This window comes from Salmo salar, chromosome 28 (assembly GCF_965601325.2).
Source record: "Salmo salar chromosome 28, fSalSal1, whole genome shotgun sequence".
Lineage (NCBI taxonomy): Eukaryota > Metazoa > Chordata > Actinopteri > Salmoniformes > Salmonidae > Salmo > Salmo salar.
The window spans coordinates 36507540-36530084 of record NC_138318.1 but is presented as its reverse complement, the minus strand read 5'-3'; the positions used below and the strand labels follow the sequence as shown (position 1 = coordinate 36530084).

The window sequence follows — 22545 nt, the reverse complement described above, 5'->3', positions numbered from 1 at the left end:
GGAGACTATATACAGGGTGTACAGGTACAGAGTCAATGTGGAGACTATATACAGGGGGTACAGGTACAGAGTCAATGTGGAGGCTGTATACAGGGGGTACCGGTATAGAGTCAATGTGGAGGCTATATACAGGGGTACCGGTACAGAGTCAATGTGGAGGCTATATACAGGGGGTACCGGTACAGAGTCAATGTGGAGACTATATACAGGGGGTACCGGTACAGAGTCAATGTGTCAATGTGCGGGGGCACCGGTGTCGAGTTATTTGAGATAATTATGTACATGCAGGTGGGGTTGTCAAAGCGGCTATGCATAGATAATAACAGAGAGTAGCAGCAGCGTAGTGGGGGGGGGGCAAATAGTCTGCTTCTAGCTTGAACCTAGACCTGGCGCTCCGGTACCGCTTGCCGTGCGGTAGCATCGGAACCTTTGCCCCCAGTCTGAGGTCCTGAGCGCTCTGGAACTGGTTTTCATCAAGGATATCTCTGTACTTTGCTCTGTTAATTGTTCCTTCGATCCTAACTAGTCTCCCAGTCCCTGCCTCTGAAAAACATCCCCACAACCTGATGCTGCCACCACCATGCGTCACTGTAGGGATGGTGCCAGGTTTCCTCCAGAGGTGACGCTTGACAATCAGGCCAATGAGTTCAATCTTGATTTCATCAGACCAGATAATCTTGTTTCTCATGGTCTGAGAGTCCTTTAGGTGTCTTTTGGCAAACTCCAAGTGGGCTCTCATGTGCCTTTTACTGAGGAGTGGTTTCCGTCTGGCCACTCTACCATAAAGGCCTGATTGGTGGAGTGCTGCAGAGATGGTTGTCCTTCTGGAAGGTTCTTCCATCTCTAAAGAGGAACTCTGGAGCTCTGTCAGTGTGATCATAAGGTTTTTGGCCACCTCACTGATCAAGGCCCTTCTCCCCTGATTGCTCAGTTTGGCCGGGCACACAGCTAGGAAGATTCTTGGTGGTTCCAAACTTCTTCCATTAAAGAATGATGGAGGCCACTGTGTTCTTGAGGACTTTCAAAGCTACAGAAATGTTTTGGTACACTTCCCCAGATCTGTGCCTCGACACAATCCTGTCTTGGAGCTCTGCGGACAATTCCTTCGACCTCATGGCTTGGTTGTGGCTCTGACATGCACTGTCAACTGTGGGACCTTATATAAACAGGTGTGTGACTTTCCAAATCATGTCCAATCAATTGAATTTACCACAGGTGGACTCCAATCAAGTTGTAGAAACATCTCAAGGATGATCAATGGAAACAGGTTGCACCTGAGCTCAAGTTTGAGTCTCATAGCAAATGGTCTGAATACTTATGTAAATAAGGTATCTCTTTTTATTTTTAATACATTTGCAAAGAAATAAAAAAAAAGGTTTTTGCATTGTCATTATGGGGTATTGTGTGTAGATTGATGAGGTTAAAGATGGAACATAACAAAATGTGGATAAATGGAAGGGGTCTGAATACTTTCCGAATGCACTGTAGTTAGGGTGTTTTTAACAAAGGGATTAGTAGTATTCATCTTTAGTTTCTTAAAGGGAGGCAGAGTACAAATATCCATTTGAAGATAAGCCTTTTGTGGACAACATTTCAATCTGCAGCCAGGGTAACTAAGGTACCTTGGAGAACCAAAATATTGCGGCCCTCTGTTAAAGGGAAAATAAAGAGCCTTGGTTTTCTGTTTTAGAGTATCTTTTTGATCTTTGGGAAAAATAAAGGTGGTGGAGTCAGAGGAATTTATTGAAATAGGTAAAGACATTTGGGCAGAATATGATATGTATTGTACCAGTAATATATACAGGTTAGTTATTTAACCTTTATTTAACTAGGAAAGTCAGTTAAGAACAAATTCTTATTTTCATTGACAGCCTAGGAACAGTGGGTTAACTGCATTGTTCAGGGGCAGAACGACAGATTTTTACCTTGTCAACTCGGGGATTCAATCTTGCGATCTTTCGTTTACTTGTCCAACGCTCTAACCACTAGGCTACCTGTCGCCCCATAATGATATAATGATGTTCATCTGTTGATGTTTTCTGTTGCACTCGTTACCATGGGTTCAGAAGTTGTCGATCTCAAGGAGCTAATTTCTGGTGTGATTTGAATACCAAGATATGTTAAACCTTGTTCTGTATATACAAATAGATGCTGTACTAATGGATTCAAATGTATTTATCTTGCTTTTTGAGGAAAAGGATCGAAGATTAGGTTTTATTTACTTTAAACCCAGAAAACTGACCAAACTTATTAATTAAATTGGAGAGGGAAGCGATAGAATTCTTTAGATCTGTTGGGAACTAGAGGGCATCATCGGCATACAGGGCCACTCGATGTTCAAAATCCGATGTTTGAATTCCATTAACTGACAGGCTGGCTCACATTGCAATGGCAAAGGCTTCTATAGCTAAAAGGAAGAGTCCTGGACTGTCTGGACACCCTTGTCTCGTTCCCCCCCCCCCCCCCCCCCCAAAAGGTTGTGAAATCAAGTTGTCAGTGGCAACTTCTTCAGTGGGGTCTGTATATTATATCTTAATCCATTTACAGAAGTATTTCCCAAACCCAAATCTCTTAAACACTTAAAATAAACAAGACCACTCAACTATCAAATGCCTTCTCTTCATCATGAGAGAGTATGACAGTATCAGGGGACCCTTCACACATGGGAGAGTATGACAGTGTCAGGGACCCTTCACACATGGGAGAGTATGACAGTATCAGGGACCCTTCACACATGAGAGAGTATGACAGTATCAGGGACCCTTCACACATGAGAGAGTATGACAGTGTCAGGGACCCTTCACACATGAGAGAGTATGACAGTATCAGGGATCCTTCACACATGGGAGAGTATGACAGTGTCAGGGACCCTTCACATATGAGAGAGTATGACAGTATCAGGGGACCCTTCACACATGGGAGAGTATGACAGTGTCAGGGACCCTTCACACATGAGAGAGTATGACAGTATCAGGGACCCTTCACACATGGGAGAGTATGAGAGTATCAGGGACCCTTCACACATGAGAGAGTATGACAGTATCAGGGACCCTTCACACATGTGATATGTTTAGCACTCTCCTCACACTCAACCTTCAGGGATTTTCACGAAGCCATTTTGGTCTTTGTGTATTAGATATGGGTCTGTAACTTTCACATTTTGATCGGGATTTATCAGGTTTCAGAATAAGAGTGATTAAAGCACTCCTTAGAGAGGATGGGAAGCATTCTTGGTGAAAGGATTCAGAATACATACAGTATCCAAAATTTGACCTAGAAGTTTGGCCTTAAATAAATGTCTTATAAATATCTATTGGGAGCCCATCTGGACCTGAAGCTTTAACTCCCTTCAACATCATCCAATTCCTTCTCCAGATCCAATTTTGTATCTTCTGAAATAGAGGGAAAATCAAGACCATCTAAAAATGATGTCTGATTATATAAGTTCTCAGGAGATTCACAATTGTAAAGTGTGTTGTAAGTAGGAAGCAAATGTTTGGTTTATTTCTACGGGATCCATTGATAATTGTCCATGTAAATTATGAATTTGCATTAATGACCCTGTCTGAATTTAGCTTCTTAATGCGCCAGGTCAGCAATTTACTGGACATTTCACCTTGGTCATAGAAGGACTGTTTCAGCCTCATTAAGCAGTTTGCAGACATTGAAGTGGAAAGTTCTTCATATTGAGCTTTAAGAGCAAATAATTCCTGGTTTACTTCCCTCTCCAGTTCTCTGATTTTACAGATTTTTTTTGTACTTTTTTACCCCTTTTTCTCCCCAATTTCATGATATCCAATTAGTTACAGTCTCGTCCCATCGCTGCAACTCCCGTACGGACTCGGGAGAGGCGAAGGTCGAGAGCCATGCGTCCTCACGACCCTGTCAAGCCGCACTGCTTCTTGACACACTGCTTGCTTAACCCAGAAGCCAGCCGCACCAATGTGTCGGAGGAAACACTGTACAGCTGACGAATAAAGTCAGCTTGCAGGCACCCACCCCGCCACAAGGAGTCGCTAGAGCGCGATGGGACAAGGAAATCCCAGGCCGGCCAAACCCTTCCCTAACCCGGACAATGCTGGGCCAATTGTGCGCCGCCTCATGGGTCTCCCGGTCACGGCCGACTGTGACACAGCCTGGGATCGTACCCGGGGCTGTAGCGATGCAGTGCCTTAGACTGCTGCGCCACCCGGGAGGCATCTCTCTCATTTTCAGATTTAATTGATTTTATTTGAAACTGGTAAAACGGTTCATTTGCCCACTAATATATGCTTTGAAAGCCTCCCATCTGGTACTCGCTGACGTTTGATCAGTGTTCAATGTAAAATAAACATCTATATGCACTCCAATGTAATGTAAGAAGTCTGGGTCCTGTACACACCTGGGTGCAAGCGCCATCTAGAGGATCCTTTGATGAATTTTCTATCCCTGTAGAATAATGACACACAGGAACGGTCACTCAGAACAATACTATCTTATCCACTTCCTGCTACATTGGGAAACAATGAGGAAGAAAATAAAAATGTAGTCTATACGAGAATATGATTTAAATGTTGACGAGTAACTTGAATAATCCCTGTTACTTGGGTTCTGAGTCCTCCATGGATCACATAGATTTCAGTCCTTAATGAAATGCTGTAATTTCTAAACCTGAGAAGCGATCTGCACTGAACAAAAATCTAAATGCAACATGTTAAGTGTTGGTCCCATGTTTCATGAGCTGAAATAAAAGATCCCAAAAAGTTTCCATACGGACAAAAAGCTTATTTCTCTTAAATGTTGTGCACAAATGTGTTTACACCCCTGTTAGTGAGCATTTATCTTTTGTCAAGATAATCCATCCATCTGACAAGTGTTGCATATCAAGAAGCTGATTAAACAGCATGATCATTACACAGGTGCACCTTGTGCTGGGGACAATAAAAGGCCACTCTAAATGGTGCAATTTTGTCATACAACATGTCTCAAGTTTTGAGGGAGCGTACACATTTTGCATGCTGACTGCAGGAATGTCCACCAGAACTGTTGCCAGATAATTGAATGTTCATTTCTCTACCTTAAGCTGCCTCCAACGTCTTTTTAGAGAATTTGGCAGTACGTCCAACCGGCCTCACAACCATGTGTAACCATGCCAGGCCAGGCCAGGACCTCCACATTTAGCTTCTCCACCTGCGGGATTGTCTGAGACAAGCCATAGAGACAGCTGATGAAACTGAGGGGTATTTCTGTCTGTAATAAAGCCTTTATGTGGGGAAACAATAATTCTGATTGGCTGGGCCTGGCTCCCCAGTGGGTGGGCCAGTCAGTCTCCCAAGTGGGTGGAACTTTGCCCTCCCAGGCCCACCCATGGCTGCACCCCTGCCATGGGGCAGCAGGTAGCCTAGTGGTTAGAGTGTTGGGCCAGTAACTGAAAGGTTGCTGGGTTGAATCCCCGAGCTGATAAGGTAAAAATCTCTTGTTCTGCCCCTGAGCAAGGCAGTTAAACCACTGTTCCCTGGGTGCCAAAGACATGGATGTTGATTAAGGCAGTCCCCCACACCTCTCTGATTCAGAGGAGTTGGGTTAAATGAGGAAGACATTTCAGTTGAAGGCATTCAGTTGTACAACTGACTAGGCCTTGCCCATGAAATCCATAGATTATGGCTTAATACATTTATTTAAATTGACTGATTTCCTTATATGAACTGTAACTCAGTAAAATCGCTGAAATTGTTGAATGTTGAGTTTCTATTTAATATAATAATATAAGGAAACTTTGAGTGGGCTAGCTCGCCATATTATTCACTTAGCAAACTCTAATGCTAGCTAGCTAGTTTTAGTTAGCTAGCCAACAGTCACATTATCCAAGGTGGTTTAATTCTCCGTAGTCCAGTGGTGGTGATAAACTACTCAGCGGCAACTTTGGCTAGGAAGAAGATCCACGTTATATGTCATGGATGAACGCCTCGGCTTTAAAGGGAGATTCAAACTTGTGTGACCGTCCATTGTTTGTCAGACGTAGTTTAGCTGGCAATGCTATTACATAGGCAATATTGAGGGTCCGAAGCTGGCATTTGACCCCGTTGTAGCCTTTTCTTTTTCGATGCAGGTCCGTAGATAGGCCAGGGAAGAACATGATCTCTTGGTCCCCGTTCATCACCTTGCCCTTAGCCCTGACTTTCCTCATCACTCTCTTTGTCTAGAAAGTTGAGAAACTTCATGATAAGAACTCGGGAAGAGGGGTGGCTTCTCGGGCCTGTAGGAGTTGTTGTTTTGACAGTGACTACAGTATCTTCCACTGTGCTAATGCGTTCGTCTGCTTTGTCCAAACACGTGGAGTAGGCTTGAAGGTCACGTTTAACCTCATTAATCCACGTTAGGACACCATCGTGTTTGGTGGAAAGGTCTGCCCTCATGGCAGAGATTGCTTCCAAGACCCCTTTGCTCTGGTTCTGGTTTAGGTCGTCGACATTGTTGGTTGCCATGTCGGACTCAAATTGTGAGGGGCTAGCTGAGCTTGCAGGGCTAACTGGGTTAGTAGAGGTAGATGAATTACCAGAGCTAACTGGGTTAGTAGAGCTAGCTAATTTAGCAGGGGTAATTGGGTTAGAAGAGCAAGCTGAATTAGCAGGGCTAAATTGCCTAGCCTGGACCACGTTGCGAGTTGTTCTTCTTGTTTTAGGAGGACTATGTTTGAGTCAATTCATAATGGATTTATATATGCCTGAAATTGTCCAATAAAATTGCTATTTGTGTTACGAGGATTTAAAATAAGAGATTAAAATAATTTAGCCGAAATTGGCAGGTGTACTCTCTCCCTCTCATCCAGGTGTATTCTCACCCTGTCATCCAGGTGTATTCTCACCCTGTCATCCAGGTGTATTCTCACCCTGTCATCCAGGTGTATTCTCACCCTGTCATCCAGGTGTATTCTCACCCTGTCATCCAGGTGTATTCTCACACTGTCATCCAGGTGTACACTCACCCTGTCATCCAGGTGTACACTCACCCTGTCATCCAGGTGTACACTCACCCTGTCATCCAGGTGTACTCTCACCCTGTCATCCAGGTGTATTCTCACCCTGTCATCCAGGTGTACACTCACCCTGTCATCCAGGTGTACACTCACCCTGTCATCCAGGTGTATTATCACCCTGTCATCCAGGTGTATTCTCACCCTGTCATCCAGGTGTATTCTCACCCTGTCATCCAGGTGTACACTCACCCTGTCATCCAGGTGTACACTCACCCTGTCATCCAGGTGTATTCTCACCCTGTCATCCAGGTGTACACTCACCCTGTCATCCAGGTGTACTCTCACCCTGTCATCCAGGTGTATTCTCACCCTGTCATCCAGGTATACACTCACCCTGTCATCCAGGTGTATTCTCACCCTGTCATCCAGGTGTATTCTCACCCTGTCATCCAGGTGTACACTCACCCTGTCATCCAGGTGTATTCTCACCCTGTCATCCAGGTGTACACTCACCCTGTCATCCAGGTGTATTCTCACCATTAACTGACCCAATGTCATTAACTGACCCAATGTCATTAACTGACCCAGTGTTAACAACAAGGCTCTCTGCTTGCCTCAGTCACACTTTGGCACACAGCAGCAGCAACTTGTTGTTTGTGTGTTCAGTGACAGCAGGTTGTAACAGATATGGGAACTTCCTGTAATTAGCCTTGTAGGTCTACTGAAACAGTATTTGCGACAGACAGAGTGCGGTGTACATTTTAGGACACTCTCAGCCTCAAGCCTCAACCATCCTTGAGTGAATTGTCAACCTCTCAAGGCTGAGGATGTCCTCAAATGTACACCTTAGTACAGACAGATAGAGCTCACTGCAAAAATCACCAGGAAGCAACTGAGAAAAGTCAACACTGTTCTGTCCTCATAAATAATACCATTAACCACAGAAAGAGAGTGAGAAGGAGGAGATCTATCCAGCTGGCAGGCTGGCCTGTGGACGCTTGACCTAGAATAAGTCTAGCTTTATATCAGAACCAAGTCAGAACCAAGCTCTCTCTCTCTCTCTCTCTCTCTCTCTCTCTCTCTCTCTCTCTCTCTCTCTCTCTCTCTCTCTCTCTCTCTCTCTCTCTAGAGTTAGCGTGTTAGTCTTTTGACATTATCTCAAGCAGTAAACACTTGTTTTTTGGTCCAAATAATAGTTTTTCTCTGATCTAAGTTTTGATTGAATTACGTTGAATTGATATCCTCAGATTACCATTTGTGTACAATAGCGTTCTTTGTTTTATATTTTGTAAAATAAAAATGTATCTGAGCCAATAACAATTCCACAGTTTGACCAAAATGCTACTACTCTCAGTGACTCATGCACGGCCATGCCTCTGTGTGCCTGAGTACAAGGAAGTGGATAGAGAGCGCTCAGAGTTTTTATGAAGAGGGTTTCTAACAATAAAAGATAGAATACCATTGTCCTACCAAGAGTTGCTGAATATCATCAAGCTTCCATTGTCCTACCAAAAGTTGGTGAATATCATCAAGCTTCCATTGTCCTACCAAGAGTTGCTGAATATCATTTTATATTCACTCTCCTTCACTGTTCATGCGTCTTTGGTTTAAAGCGAGGTAGCCACTGGCAGCCTTTTTCCTCTGTGTTTTATGGCTCTTATAGAGACTAAGCCACCGCTTCCTGACCAGCCACTCAATTATTGAGCAGCCCAGATCTGGCCTCCCTATGGTCATTACTCTTCTCTGTTATCCAGCTACCGTTGAGGATTCTCACTGGGATGAATCCTGCATTGCATCCTATTCCCTTTAGGCTACATAGATAGGGGCTCTGGTCAAAATTAGTGCACTATATAGGGAATAGGGCTCCATTTGGGATGCACTCTAGATATACTGTAATTATTATCATCTGAAGTGAAGGGTTGAAATATTCACAATGCTTGGACTATTCTTAGAATTGGCAGTTGCTGTTATTGGTAATGCGTAGTATAACTGGCATCATAAGCTTTATATGCATATTTATTGACACAATAATGTATGTTATTGTATAAAGGATTAGACAAATTATAACGCACTAGGTAGGTAGGCTAGGGCAGTTTGTCGCATGACATATTCAGTCACACTGTCCCGATCCACATATTAACAGGCAATAGCAGCGCTGATATATGACAGGACATCAACTGAAATGCACACTTAGATCTGGCTAGTTTAGTCTGTGTCCAGGGCTTCTGTTTGAGGAGTGTATTTGGTGACTGTATGACTTTACTTAACAACAATAGCATCCTATGTGGTCTAAGTTTGATGGGGGGGCTGGCTGGCTCATGTGGTCCACTCTATTGGCCAGGGAATACACTAACGGCTTTCTGACGTATTTTAGGATATAACCTACCTAGTTATGTAGGTCAAGGCACTATATGTGTTAACACGGTATGGTAGGTTGTATCCACGTGAGATACAACGGGGGACCAGTACGAAAAAATTTATGAAATGTATGCATTCACTAGTGTAAGTCGCTCTGGATAAGAGCGTCTGCTAAATGACTAAAATGTAAATGTAAAAAAAATGCAATATAGGGCTATATGTCTGTACTGTAACCTCATAGGATGTTTACAATAAGCTTGAACTGTCATTACACATACCTGGATTTGGTTCACAGGATGTATAGTGGTGACAGTAATTCCAAACTTATTTATTTTTTAATTTCAATTCTTAGTGCCAGGTACAAGCGTTGAGGGTGAGACTGCAACACCACATTGCCAGTATCTGCTATGGCTGCTATGATGACATGAAATATGTCTTAACGCCTGCATGCTATTAACCCTTAAACTACTGCCACTGCACTGCACTGTACACACCTCTAGCGTTAAATATCCCGAACGGTCCTTCCTAGTCCCGTGTCAAAATAGCCTTTTAATGGACTTTTGAATGAAACACTACTTATTCATTTCTTCTACGTCAAAGCGATTTTCAGAAGAGTAAAGTACACACAGTTCTTTAAGGGGTTAATAATCAGGGGTAGAAGAACATGTTACAGTTATGTGCTTTTTTTAATGTAATTTGGAAAATGCAAAATGTCGCACCTTTTGAATTCCTTTCGTTCTTTATTTCTTCATCTTTTATTTAAAAACATTTTCGGGGGGGGGGGGTGGTGGTAGGAAGTGCATGTTCAATAAGTGAGATGTTTCTAACATGTTTGTTTTCTGTGTGTTTCTGACAGCCCCATCGAGTCCTGTCAGAACTTCTACAAAGACTTCACGCTACAGATCGACATGGCTTTCAACGTCTTCTTCCTCTTGTACTTTGGTCTACGGGTAAATAAAGACAACGCTACGTTAGATGTGTACACACGTTGTTATGCTAGGGAAGTTTCAATCGTGTCATGAAATAAAGATATTTATAAAACTGGGTGGTTCGAACGCTGAATGCTGATTGGCTGACAGCTGTGGTATAGACCGTATACCACGGGTATGACAAAACATTTATTTTTACTGCCCTAATTACGTTGGTAAACAGTTTATAATAGCAATAAGGTCACCTCTGGAGTTTGTGGTATACGGCCAATATGCCACGGCTAAGGGCTGTGTCCAGGCACTCTGCGATGCGTCGTGCCTAAGAACAGCCCTTAGCCGTGGTATATTGGCCATATACCACACCCCCCTGTGCCTTATTGCTTAAATATACCCACACATAATATAGACATTAAAGTCGAAACATTGCACTCAATAAAACTGTGGAAGCATTCAACAGTTTTGCGGCTGTCTAGCTATCTTTCATGACTTTCTTTAATGCCTTTTGTACCCTGAACAACCTATAGTCATGTATCAACATTGAAAATGGTGGTGTATGGTGGAATATAGTTAACTGGTATCTTTCTCCCCCCCAGTTCATAGCGGCCAACGACAAGCTGTGGTTCTGGCTGGAGGTGAACTCAGTGGTGGACTTCTTCACTGTTCCCCCGGTGTTCGTGTCCGTCTATCTCAACAGGAGCTGGCTTGGTAAGTACAGCACCAGTATATAGCACCTGCCAAGTGTGGGGGCGGTGTTTTAGTTCAGCTTTGATTGAGATCTGGTCTGCAGCGCACCCCAGTGGATATTCTGTGTATTACACTGCTTTAAACTGGATCGTTGAATTGTTCAATTATTTTCCATTTGAGACACATGGATTTTGTTTGACCTGGTTATCTTATCTTGGACAGCCTCCTTCTTTTTAAAAGACACAGGGAGTAGCTGCTTGTTCTGACTGATGGGCCCTGGTCAAAAGTGGTGCACTATAAAGGGAATAGGGTGCAATTTGGGACTATTCTCACTGTGATAACGGTGTTGGTTGTTTACTGACAGTAATGTTGTGTTTACCTAGTTTTGATGGTTTCTGGTTTCACAATGTTGTGTTTACCTAGTTTTGATGGTTTCTGGTTTCACAATGTTGTGGCGTACACTACTTGCTGGGCTGGCATCAGTCTAGACCAGAGGTTCTTCAGCTTTTTTTCAGCTCGAGACCCAAATGAGAGATGTACTGTCCTCGAACGATGCAAATGAGAGATGTACTGTCCTCGAACGATGCAAATGAGAGATGTACTGTCCTCAAACAACCCAAATGAGAGATCTAATTTCCTCGAACAACCCAAATGAGAGATGTATTGTCCCTGAACGACCCAAATGAGAGATGTACTGTCCTCGAACGACCCAAATGAAGACTCATAATTCGCAAACCCACCTCTCACATGCTCAGGGCCCATTTTGGCTCCCAAGCCATAGTTTAAGAACCCTGGTCTAGACTTCCACAATGGACTACGAAGGTCATTTGAATGCCCTTCATCCATCATCTCACAGAATGAGATCTTTTTGTTTTTACCTAGCTACCTGTAATAATGATTGAACTGATTTAAATTGGTCTATGATTTAAAGGACTGTACACGCTGAACCAATATTACATTTTATTGGGTTTTGTTGACTGGCACCTGCCAGACTCCTGACTAGACACTAGAGCCCTATGGTCCCTGGTCAAATGTAGTGCACTATATAGGGAATAGAGCCCTATGGTCCCTGGTCAAAAGTAGTGCACTATATAGGGAATAGAGCCCTATGGTCCCTGGTCAAAAGTAGTGCACTAAATAGGGAATAGAGCCCTATGGTCCCTGGTCAAATGTAGTGCACTATATAGGGAATAGAGCCCTATGGTCCCTGGTCAAAAGTAGTGCACTAAATAGGGAATAGGGTGCCATTTGGGACTGTGGGTCATCTCCAGGAGAGAGAGCGTGAGAGAGAGAGAGAGCGAGAGAGAGTGTGAGAGAGAGAGAGGTCTATAGGAGATTACAGTGGAGAGGGGATTTGGTGTTAATTCAGACTTTGTCTTCGTCACCTGTCAATCACCTGTCAATCACAGCTCAGCCACCATAGAAATAGAATCACTAGAATGTACATTCCCATTAAAATGTTAAGTATACACATGAGTGGTCCAGTCAAACTGCTGTACGCTGAAGGGCTCTGTTTACATCCCCTGTCAATCACCTGTCAATCAGAAATCAGGGCCACACCCTCTTCCTCTCAGTCCTCATCAGCATCTGCATGATGGTAGCTTTATCAGTGGCCCAATCCCAAATCAACCCCTTAACCCTAAACCCAATGTAGATCTGAGAGGATTTGATTTGTATATATAGGGATTATGGATATAGGATGTAGGGGTGCATTTGTAGCAGACCTGGGACTCCAGCCATGAGGTCACACTGTAACAGACCTGGGACTCCAGCCATGAGGTCACACTGTAACAGACCTGGGACTCCAGCCATGAGGTCACACTGTAACAGACCTGGGACTCCAGCCATGAGGTCACACTGTAACAGACCTGGGACTCCAGCCACGAGGTCACACTGTAACAGACCTGGGACTCCAGGTCCTGATGTACTACAGTAGTTCAAATACTATTTGATATCTTTCATATATTTTCATTGTTTGCTCTAGCCTGGCTGGAGTGTCGGATGTGTTTCGAGCTGAACACTACTGGGCCTCCTGCCCTTCACTGAATGAATAACCTGTCATATCCCTAATTAGGCTCAATCTCTCATTGGCCAAAGAGCCATTTCTCCAATCTTCTGTCTGAACAGTCTGACAGAGACAAAAACATACACACATCCACAAATACGCACTCAAACACGGTATGCAAACATTCATCTACCAAGAAAGCACTCAGGACTGTTATGTCAGTTGGAAGTAGGGCTGTCCCCAACAACAACAAAAAAACTTGCTCGACTTTCGTCTGTTCTTTCGACCAATCAATCAATCGATCTCCTGCTGGCTTTTGCAGATATCGCCGTTACTCTCCTGAAATTCCGGTAATAGGCACGAGGAGTCGACAACGTTTCTCATGTGGAATGTCAATTTATCTTACCATTTCTACAGATCTGAGTGCCATTTATGTTTTTCATATGCACATTTTTTTGTGGAACAGTTTCATTTAATTGATATTATAGCACAGCATTGTTGAATACTCGTTTCGGATTGGTTAGAACGGCATTCAAAAATGGTCATTAAAACCAGATAACGGGACAGTTGGAAAAGATATTGAGATAGTTGGAAAAGATATCGGGACACCTTGCAATCATGACGCAATAAGCATTGCAGCCTGCAAGTAGAAAATATCCAGATAAATATACATATTGTATGAATCACATTGTCTACACATAACTTGTCTGCAACGAAATTGAAACATTGTAACAACTATCAATTTGGGTCCAGCTGGAAGCTCACGCTAGCAAACTTGCAACATTGCATAAAATATTATTTCCTGCGCCAGTAAGCTCAGGACAGATACTGCTGTAGGCTGTTTGCACAAGAGATACGAGCTCAGGTAGGCCTATTTTATGATGTTTTCACTTGATCAGAACATGTCATTTTTTAATTTTATGCTGAGTGGTTATCGAAAGGGAGAGAGAGATCTAGAATGATTTTTCAAATACATTGAGGAACTATTGTTAGTCTCAATGGATGTAAAAACAGATTTTGTTTGCTTGCTGTTTGAGGTGAAGAAAGTATGACTTTGAGAAGCTCCACAGGTCATTAGTGGTGTTGCGTTAAGCCAACCAGAAATACAATCAGATTACCATGTGGGCCCATTTACAGTGGCTTGCGGAAGTATTCACCCCCTTGGCATTTTTCCTATTTTGTTGCCTTACAACCTGGAATTAAAATTGATTTTTGAGGTGTTTGTATCATTTGATTTACACTTCATGCCTACCACTTTGAAGATGCAAAATATTTTTTATTGTGAAACAAACACCTCAAAAACAAACTTTTCACCCCCCACCCAAAATCAGTACTTTGTAGAGCCACCTTTTGCAGAAATTACAGCTGCAAGTCTCTTGGGTTATGTCTCTATAAGCTTGGCACATCGAGCCACTGGGACTTTTGCCCATTCTTCAAGGCAAAACTGCTCCAGCTCTTTCAAGTTGGATGGGTTTCTGCTGGTGTACAGCAATCTTTAAGTCATACCACATATTCTCAATTGGATTGAGGTCTGGGCTTTAACTAGGCTATTCCAAGACATTTAAATGTTTCCCCTTAAACCACTCGAGTGTTGCTTTAGCAGTATGCTTAGGGTCATTGTCCTGGTGGAAGGTGAACCTCCGTCCCAGTCTCAAATCTCTGGAAGACTGAAACAGGTTTCCCTCAAGAATTTCCCTTTATTTATCGCCATCCATCTTTCCTTCAATTCTGACCAGTTTCCCAGTCCCTGCTGATAAAAAACATCCCCACAGCATGATGCTGCCACCACCATGCCTCACTGTGTGGATGGTGTTCTCGGGGTGATGAGAGGTGTTGGGTTTGCGCCAGACATAGTGTTTTCCCTGATGGCCAAAAAGCTCAATTTTAGTCTCATCTGACCAGAGTACCTTCGTCTATATGTTTGGGGAGTCTCCCACATGCCTTTTGGCAAACACCAAACGTGTTTTCTTATTTTTTTCTTTAAGCAATGGCTTTTTTCTGGCCACTCTTCCATAAAGCCCAGCTCTGTGGAGTGTACGGCTTAAAGTGGTCCTATGGACAGATACGCCAATCTCCACTGTGGAGCTCTGCAGCTCCTGCAGGGTTATCTTTGGTCTCTTTGTTGCACCTCTGATTAATGCCCTCCTTGCCTGGTCTGTGAGTTTTGGTGGGCTTTTGGCAGGTTTGTTGTGGTGCCATATTCTTTCAATTTTTTAATAATGGATTTAATGGTGCTCTGTGGGATGTTCAAAGTTTCAGATATTTTTTTATAACACAACCCTGATCTGTACTTCTCCACAACTTTGTCCCTGACCTGTTTGGAGAGCTCCTTGGTCTTCATGGTGCCCCTTGCTTAGTGATGTTGCAGACACTGGGGCCTTTCAGAACAGGTGTATATATAGTGAGATCATGTGACAAATCATGTGACACAATGTATTTAACTAATTATGTGACTTCTAAAGGTAATTGGTTGCACCAGATCTTATTTAGGGGCTTTATAGCAAAGGGTGTGAATACATATGCACGCACCACTTTTCAAGTTATTTTTCTCATTTCACTTCACCAATTTGGCGTTTTTGTGTATGTCCATGACATGAAATCCAAATAAAAATCAATTTAAATTACAGGTTTTAATGCAACAGAATAGGAAAAACGCGAAGGGGGATGAATACTTATGCAAGGCACTGTATATGCCTACATATGCCAGGTAGCCTATAGGCCTACTTCTATACATAATCAGGTGCATGTTCTTACTCAACATTGACAGGAGCACTCCAAACAAAATACAAGGACTAAATTGACAAAACTCGTAAATGGAATGAAATAAACCTAAATTTGTTTCTCAAAAGCATTGGTTGTGTGCTCTGCAAACAACGTGTCCACTCCGACAATGAGAACGGTACAAGACTGTAATAATAATATATTGAATGCATTAACAGAAATTATCGTAACCAAACAAACATTGTAGATTAGAAATGATAGGAATTAATGGTAAATGTACTACTGGTGATGTACATATATGTAATGGAGAATTGATAGACACCAACAATCAAACACAAACAATTCACACAATTAAGTTATGAAACAATGAATGGGACAGATTGTTGGGAGAGAGCTCATTCCGGAGAGAGACATGCATTGTGCAGTCACACTCCCCTTCTTGGACTGTGCCATCCCCACGGCCTCCGCAATGGATTAGTCTCAGCCTCTGCAATGGATTAGTCTCAGCCTCTGCAATGGATTAGTCTCAGCTTCCGCAATGGATTAGTCTCAGCTTCCGCAATGGATTAGTCTCAGCCTCTGCAATGGATTAGTCTCAGCTTCCGCAATGGATTAGTCTCAGCTTCCGCAATGGATTAGTCTCAGCTTCCGCAATGGATTAGTCTCAGCCTCTGCAATGGATTAGTCTCAGCTTCCGCAATGTATTAGTCTCAGCCTCTGCAATGGATTAGTCTCAGCTTCCGCAATGGATTAGTCTCAGCTTCCGCAATGGATTAGTCTCAACTTCCGCAATGTATTAGGCTCAGTTTCCGCAATGTATTAGGCTCAGCTTCCGCAATGGATTAGTCTCAGCCTCGGCAATGGATTAGTCTCAGCTTCCGCAATGTATTAGGCTCAGTTTCCGCAATGTATTAGGCTCAGCTTCCGCAATGGATTAGTCTCAGCCTCGGCAATGGATTAGTCTCAGCTTCCGCAATGTATTAGGCTCAGCTTCCGCAATGGATTAGTCTCAGCCTCTGCAATGGATTAGTCTCAGCCTCCGCAATGGATTAGTCTCAGCCTCCGCAATGGATTAGTCTCAGCTTCCGCAATGGATTAGTCTCAGCCTCCGCAATGGATTAGTCTCAGCTTCCGCAATGGATTAGTCTCAGCCTCCGCAATGGATTAGTCTCAGCTTCCGCAATGGATTAGTCTCAGCCTCCGCAATGGATTAGTCTCAGCTTCCGCAATGGATTAGTCTCAGCTTCCGCAATGGATTAGTCTCAGCCTCTGCAATGGATTAGTCTCAGCTTCCGCAATGTATTAGGCTCAGTTTCCGCAATGGATTAGTCTCAGCCTCCGCAATGGATTAGTCTCAGCTTCCGCAATGGATTAGTCTCAGCCTCTGCAATGGATTAGTCTCAGCTTAAGCAATGTATTAGGCTCAGTTTCCGCAATGGATTAGTCTCAGCCTCGGCAATGGATTAGTCTCAGCCTCTGCAATGGATTAGTCTCAGCTTCCGCAATGTATTAGTCTCAGCCTCGGCAATGGATTAGTCTCAGCCTCCGCAATGGATTAGCCTCAGCCTCCACAAAGGATTAGTTCACTGAGATGGGCGCGAATCAGACAAGTGTCTCCTGTATATACAGTGCATTCGGAAAGTATTCAGACCCCTTCCCTTTTTTCAATTGTTGTTACTTTACAGTCTTATTCTAAAATTGATAAAATATTTTTTTTCCCTCATCAATCTACACACAATACTCCATAACGACAAAGTGAAAACAGGTTTTTTGAAATTTATGGCAACATTATTAAAAATTTAAAAACTTCGTATTTACATAAGTATTCAGACCCTTTGCTATGAGACTCAAATTGAGCTCAGGTGCATCCTGTTTCAATTGATCAACCTTGAGATGTTTCTTCAGCTTGATTGGAGTCCACCTGTGGTATTTACTTTTTTTATTTAACCTTTATTTAACTAGGCAAGTCAGTTAAGAACACATTTTTATTTACAATGACGGCCTACCCCGGCAAAACCCGGACGTCGCTGGGCCAATTGTGTGCCGCCCTGTGGGACTCCCAATCACAGCCAGATGTGATTCAGCCTGGATTTGAACCAGGTACTGTAGTGACGCCTGTTGCACTGAGATGCATTGAAGGTCCCCAAGAACACAGTGGCCTCCATCATTCTTAAATGGAAGAAGTTTGTAACCACCAAGATTCTTCCTAGAGCTGGCCACCCGGCCAAACTGAGCAATCAGGGCAGAAAGGCCTTGGTCAGGGAGGTGACCAAGAACCCGATGGTCACTCTGAGGGAAAGATAAACGGAACAAAGTACAGAGAGATCCTTGATGAAAACCAGCTCCAGAGCTCTCAGGACCTCAGACTGGGGCGAAGGTTAACCTTCCAACAGGACAGTGACCCTAAGCACACAGCCAAGACAATGCAGGATTGGCTTCGGGACAAGTCTATGAATGTCCTTGAGTGGCCCAGCCAGGGACCGGACTTGAACCCAGTCAAACATCTCTGGAGAGACCTGAAAAGAGCTTTGCAGCGATGCTCCCATCCAACCTGGCAGAGCTTGAGAGGATCTGCAGAGAAGAATGGGAGAAACTCTCCAAATACAGGTGTGCCGAGCGTGTAGCTTCGTACCCAAGAAGACTCTAAGCTGTAATCGCTGCCAAAGGTGCTTCAACAAAGTACTGAGTAAAGGGTCTGAATACTTATGTAAATGTGATATATCCGCTTTGTCATTATGGGGTGTTGTGTGTAGATTGATGAGAAAAAATAAATATTTAATCAGCGTAACAAAATGTGGAAAAAGTCAAGGGGTATGAATACTTTCCGAATGCACTGTATATATTTGCTACTGCTCAACAAAAAAATGCATCTCGTTCGACCAAACAATCGACCAGTCGACTAATTGGGGTCAGCCTTAGTTGCCAAGATACTACTACAGTTAACTGCTTATAGTCTACCCTCCAAGTTAGTTCTATATCTAACTGCTTATAGTCTACCCTCCAAGTTAGTTCTATATCTAACTGCTTATAGTCTACCCTCCAAGTTAGTTCTATATCTAACTGCTCATAGTCTACCCTCCATCTAACTGCTTATAGTCTACCCTCCAAGTTAGTTCTATATCTAACTGCTTATAGTCTACCCTCCAAGTTAGTTCTATATCTAACTGCTTATAGTCTACCCTCCAAGTTAGTTCTATATCTAACTGCTTATAGTCTACCCTCCAAGTTAGTTCTATATCTAACTGCTTATAGTCTACCCTCCAAGTTAGTTCTATATCTAACTGCTTATAGTCTACCCTCCATCTAACTGCTTATAGTCTACCCTCCAAGTTAGTTCTATATCTAACTGCTTATAGTCTACCCTCCATCTAACTGCTTATAGTCTACCCTCCAAGTTAGTTCTATATCTAACTGCTTATAGTCTACCCTCCAAGTTAGTTCTATATCTAACTGCTTATAGTCTACCCTCCAAGTTAGTTCTATATCTAACTGCTTATAGTCTACCCTCCAAGTTAGTTCTATATCTAACTGCTCATAGTCTACCCTCCAAGTTAGTTCTATATCTAACTGCTTATAGTCTACCCTCCAAGTTAGTTCTATATCTAACTGCTTATAGTCTACCCTCCAAGTTAGTTCTATATCTAACTGCTTATAGTCTACCCTCCATCTAACTGCTTATAGTCTACCCTCCATCTAACTGCTTATAGTCTACCCTCCAAGTTAGTTCTATATCTAACTGCTTATAGTCTACCCTCCATCTAACTGCTTATAGTCTACCCTCCAAGTTAGTTCTATATCTAACTGCTTATAGTCTACCCTCCAAGTTAGTTCTATATCTAACTGCTTATAGTCTACCCTCCAAGTTAGTTCTATATCTAACTGCTTATAGTCTACCCTCCATCTAACTGCTTATAGTCTACCCTCCATCTAACTGCTTATAGTCTACCCTCCAAGTTAGTTCTATATCTAACTGCTTATAGTCTACCCTCCATCTAACTGCTTATAGTCTACCCTCCAAGTTAGTTCTATATCTAACTGCTTATAGTCTACCCTCCATCTAACTGCTTATAGTCTACCCTCCAAGTTAGTTCTATATCTAACTGCTTATAGTCTACCCTCCAAGTTAGTTCTATATCTAACTGCTTATAGTCTACCCTCCAAGTTAGTTCTATATCTAACTGCTTATAGTCTACCCTCCAAGTTAGTTCTATATCTAACTGCTTATAGTCTACCCTCCATCTAACTGCTTATAGTCTACCCTCCAAGTTAGTTCTATATCTAACTGCTTATAGTCTACCCTCCAAGTTAGTTCTATATCTAACTGCTTATAGTCTACCCTCCATCTAACTGCTTATAGTCTACCCTCCAAGTTAGTTCTATATCTAACTGCTTATAGTCTACCCTCCAAGTTAGTTCTATATCTAACTGCTTATAGTCTACCCTCCAAGTTAGTTCTATATCTAACTGCTTATAGTCTACCCTCCAAGTTAGTTCTATATCTAACTGCTTATAGTCTACCCTCCATCTAACTGCTTATAGTCTACCCTCCAAGTTAGTTCTATATCTAACTGCTTATAGTCTACCCTCCAAGTTAGTTCTATATCTAACTGCTTATAGTCTACCCTCCAAGTTAGTTCTATATCTAACTGCTTATAGTCTACCCTCCAAGTTAGTTCTATATCTAACTGCTCATAGTCTACCCTCCAAGTTAGTTCTATATCTAACTGCTTATAGTCTACCCTCCAAGTTAGTTCTATATCTAACTGCTCATAGTCTACCCTCCAAGTTAGTTCTATATCTAACTGCTTATAGTCTACCCTCCATCTAACTGCTTATAGTCTACCCTCCAAGTTAGTTCTATATCTAACTGCTTATAGTCTACCCTCCATCTAACTGCTTATAGTCTACCCTCCAAGTTAGTTCTATATCTAACTGCTTATAGTCTACCCTCCATCTAACTGCTTATAGTCTACCCTCCAAGTTAGTTCTATATCTAACTGCTTATAGTCTACCCTCCATCTAACTGCTTATAGTCTACCCTCCAAGTTAGTTCTATATCTAACTGCTTATAGTCTACCCTCCAAGTTAGTTCTATATCTAACTGCTTATAGTCTACCCTCCAAGTTAGTTCTATATCTAACTGCTCATAGTCTACCCTCCATCTAACTGCTTATAGTCTACCCTCCAAGTTAGTTCTATATCTAACTGCTTATAGTCTACCCTCCAAGTTAGTTCTATATCTAACTGCTTATAGTCTACCCTCCAAGTTAGTTCTATATCTAACTGCTTATAGTCTACCCTCCAAGTTAGTTCTATATCTAACTGCTTATAGTCTACCCTCCATCTAACTGCTTATAGTCTACCCTCCAAGTTAGTTCTATATCTAACTGCTCATAGTCTACCCTCCAAGTTAGTTCTATATCTAACTGCTTATAGTCTACCCTCCAAGTTAGTTCTATATCTAACTGCTTATAGTCTACCCTCCAAGTTAGTTCTATATCTAACTGCTTATAGTCTACCCTCCAAGTTAGTTCTATATCTAACTGCTTATAGTCTACCCTCCAAGTTAGTTCTATATCTAACTGCTTATAGTCTACCCTCCAAGTTAGTTCTATATCTAACTGCTTATAGTCTACCCTCCAAGTTAGTTCTATATCTAACTGCTCATAGTCTACCCTCCATCTAACTGCTTATAGTCTACCCTCCAAGTTAGTTCTATATCTAACTGCTTATAGTCTACCCTCCAAGTTAGTTCTATATCTAACTGCTTATAGTCTACCCTCCAAGTTAGTTCTATATCTAACTGCTTATAGTCTACCCTCCAAGTTAGTTCTATATCTAACTGCTTATAGTCTACCCTCCATCTAACTGCTTATAGTCTACCCTCCATCTAACTGCTTATAGTCTACCCTCCAAGTTAGTTCTATATCTAACTGCTTATAGTCTACCCTCCAAGTTAGTTCTATATCTAACTGCTTATAGTCTACCCTCCATCTAACTGCTTATAGTCTACCCTCCAAGTTAGTTCTATATCTAACTGCTTATAGTCTACCCTCCAAGTTAGTTCTATATCTAACTGCTCATAGTCTACCCTCCAAGTTAGTTCTATATCTAACTGCTTATAGTCTACCCTCCAAGTTAGTTCTATATCTAACTGCTCATAGTCTACCCTCCAAGTTAGTTCTATATCTAACTGCTTATAGTCTACCCTCCAAGTTAGTTCTATATCTAACTGCTCATAGTCTACCCTCCAAGTTAGTTCTATATCTAACTGCTTATAGTCTACCCTCCAAGTTAGTTCTATATCTAACTGCTTATAGTCTACCCTCCATCTAACTGCTTATAGTCTACCCTCCAAGTTAGTTCTATATCTAACTGCTTATAGTCTACCCTCCAAGTTAGTTCTATATCTAACTGCTTATAGTCTACCCTCCAAGTTAGTTCTATATCTAACTGCTTATAGTCTACCCTCCAAGTTAGTTCTATATCTAACTGCTTATAGTCTACCCTCCAAGTTAGTTCTATATCTAACTGCTCATAGTCTACCCTCCAAGTTAGTTCTATATCTAACTGCTTATAGTCTACCCTCCATCTAACTGCTTATAGTCTACCCTCCAAGTTAGTTCTATATCTAACTGCTTATAGTCTACCCTCCATCTAACTGCTTATAGTCTACCCTCCAAGTTAGTTCTATATCTAACTGCTTATAGTCTACCCTCCAAGTTAGTTCTATATCTAACTGCTTATAGTCTACCCTCCATCTAACTGCTTATAGTCTACCCTCCATCTAACTGCTTATAGTCTACCCTCCAAGTTAGTTCTATATCTAACTGCTTATAGTCTACCCTCCATCTAACTGCTTATAGTCTACCCTCCAAGTTAGTTCTATATCT

The 22545-nt window shown here is 42.3% G+C and overlaps 1 protein-coding gene across 1 annotated transcript in view; it reads left to right on the top strand.

The window, feature by feature from the left end:
- LOC106589905 (calcium-activated potassium channel subunit alpha-1) overlaps positions 1-22545 on the top strand; it is a 220986-nt gene that overhangs the window by 118481 nt on the left and 79960 nt on the right. Inside the window, exons 4-5 of the mRNA XM_045710059.2 lie at positions 10170-10263; positions 10836-10947. Coding sequence (XP_045566015.1) covers positions 10170-10263; positions 10836-10947 — 206 coding nt within the window. The remainder of the gene's footprint in view (positions 1-10169; positions 10264-10835; positions 10948-22545) is intronic.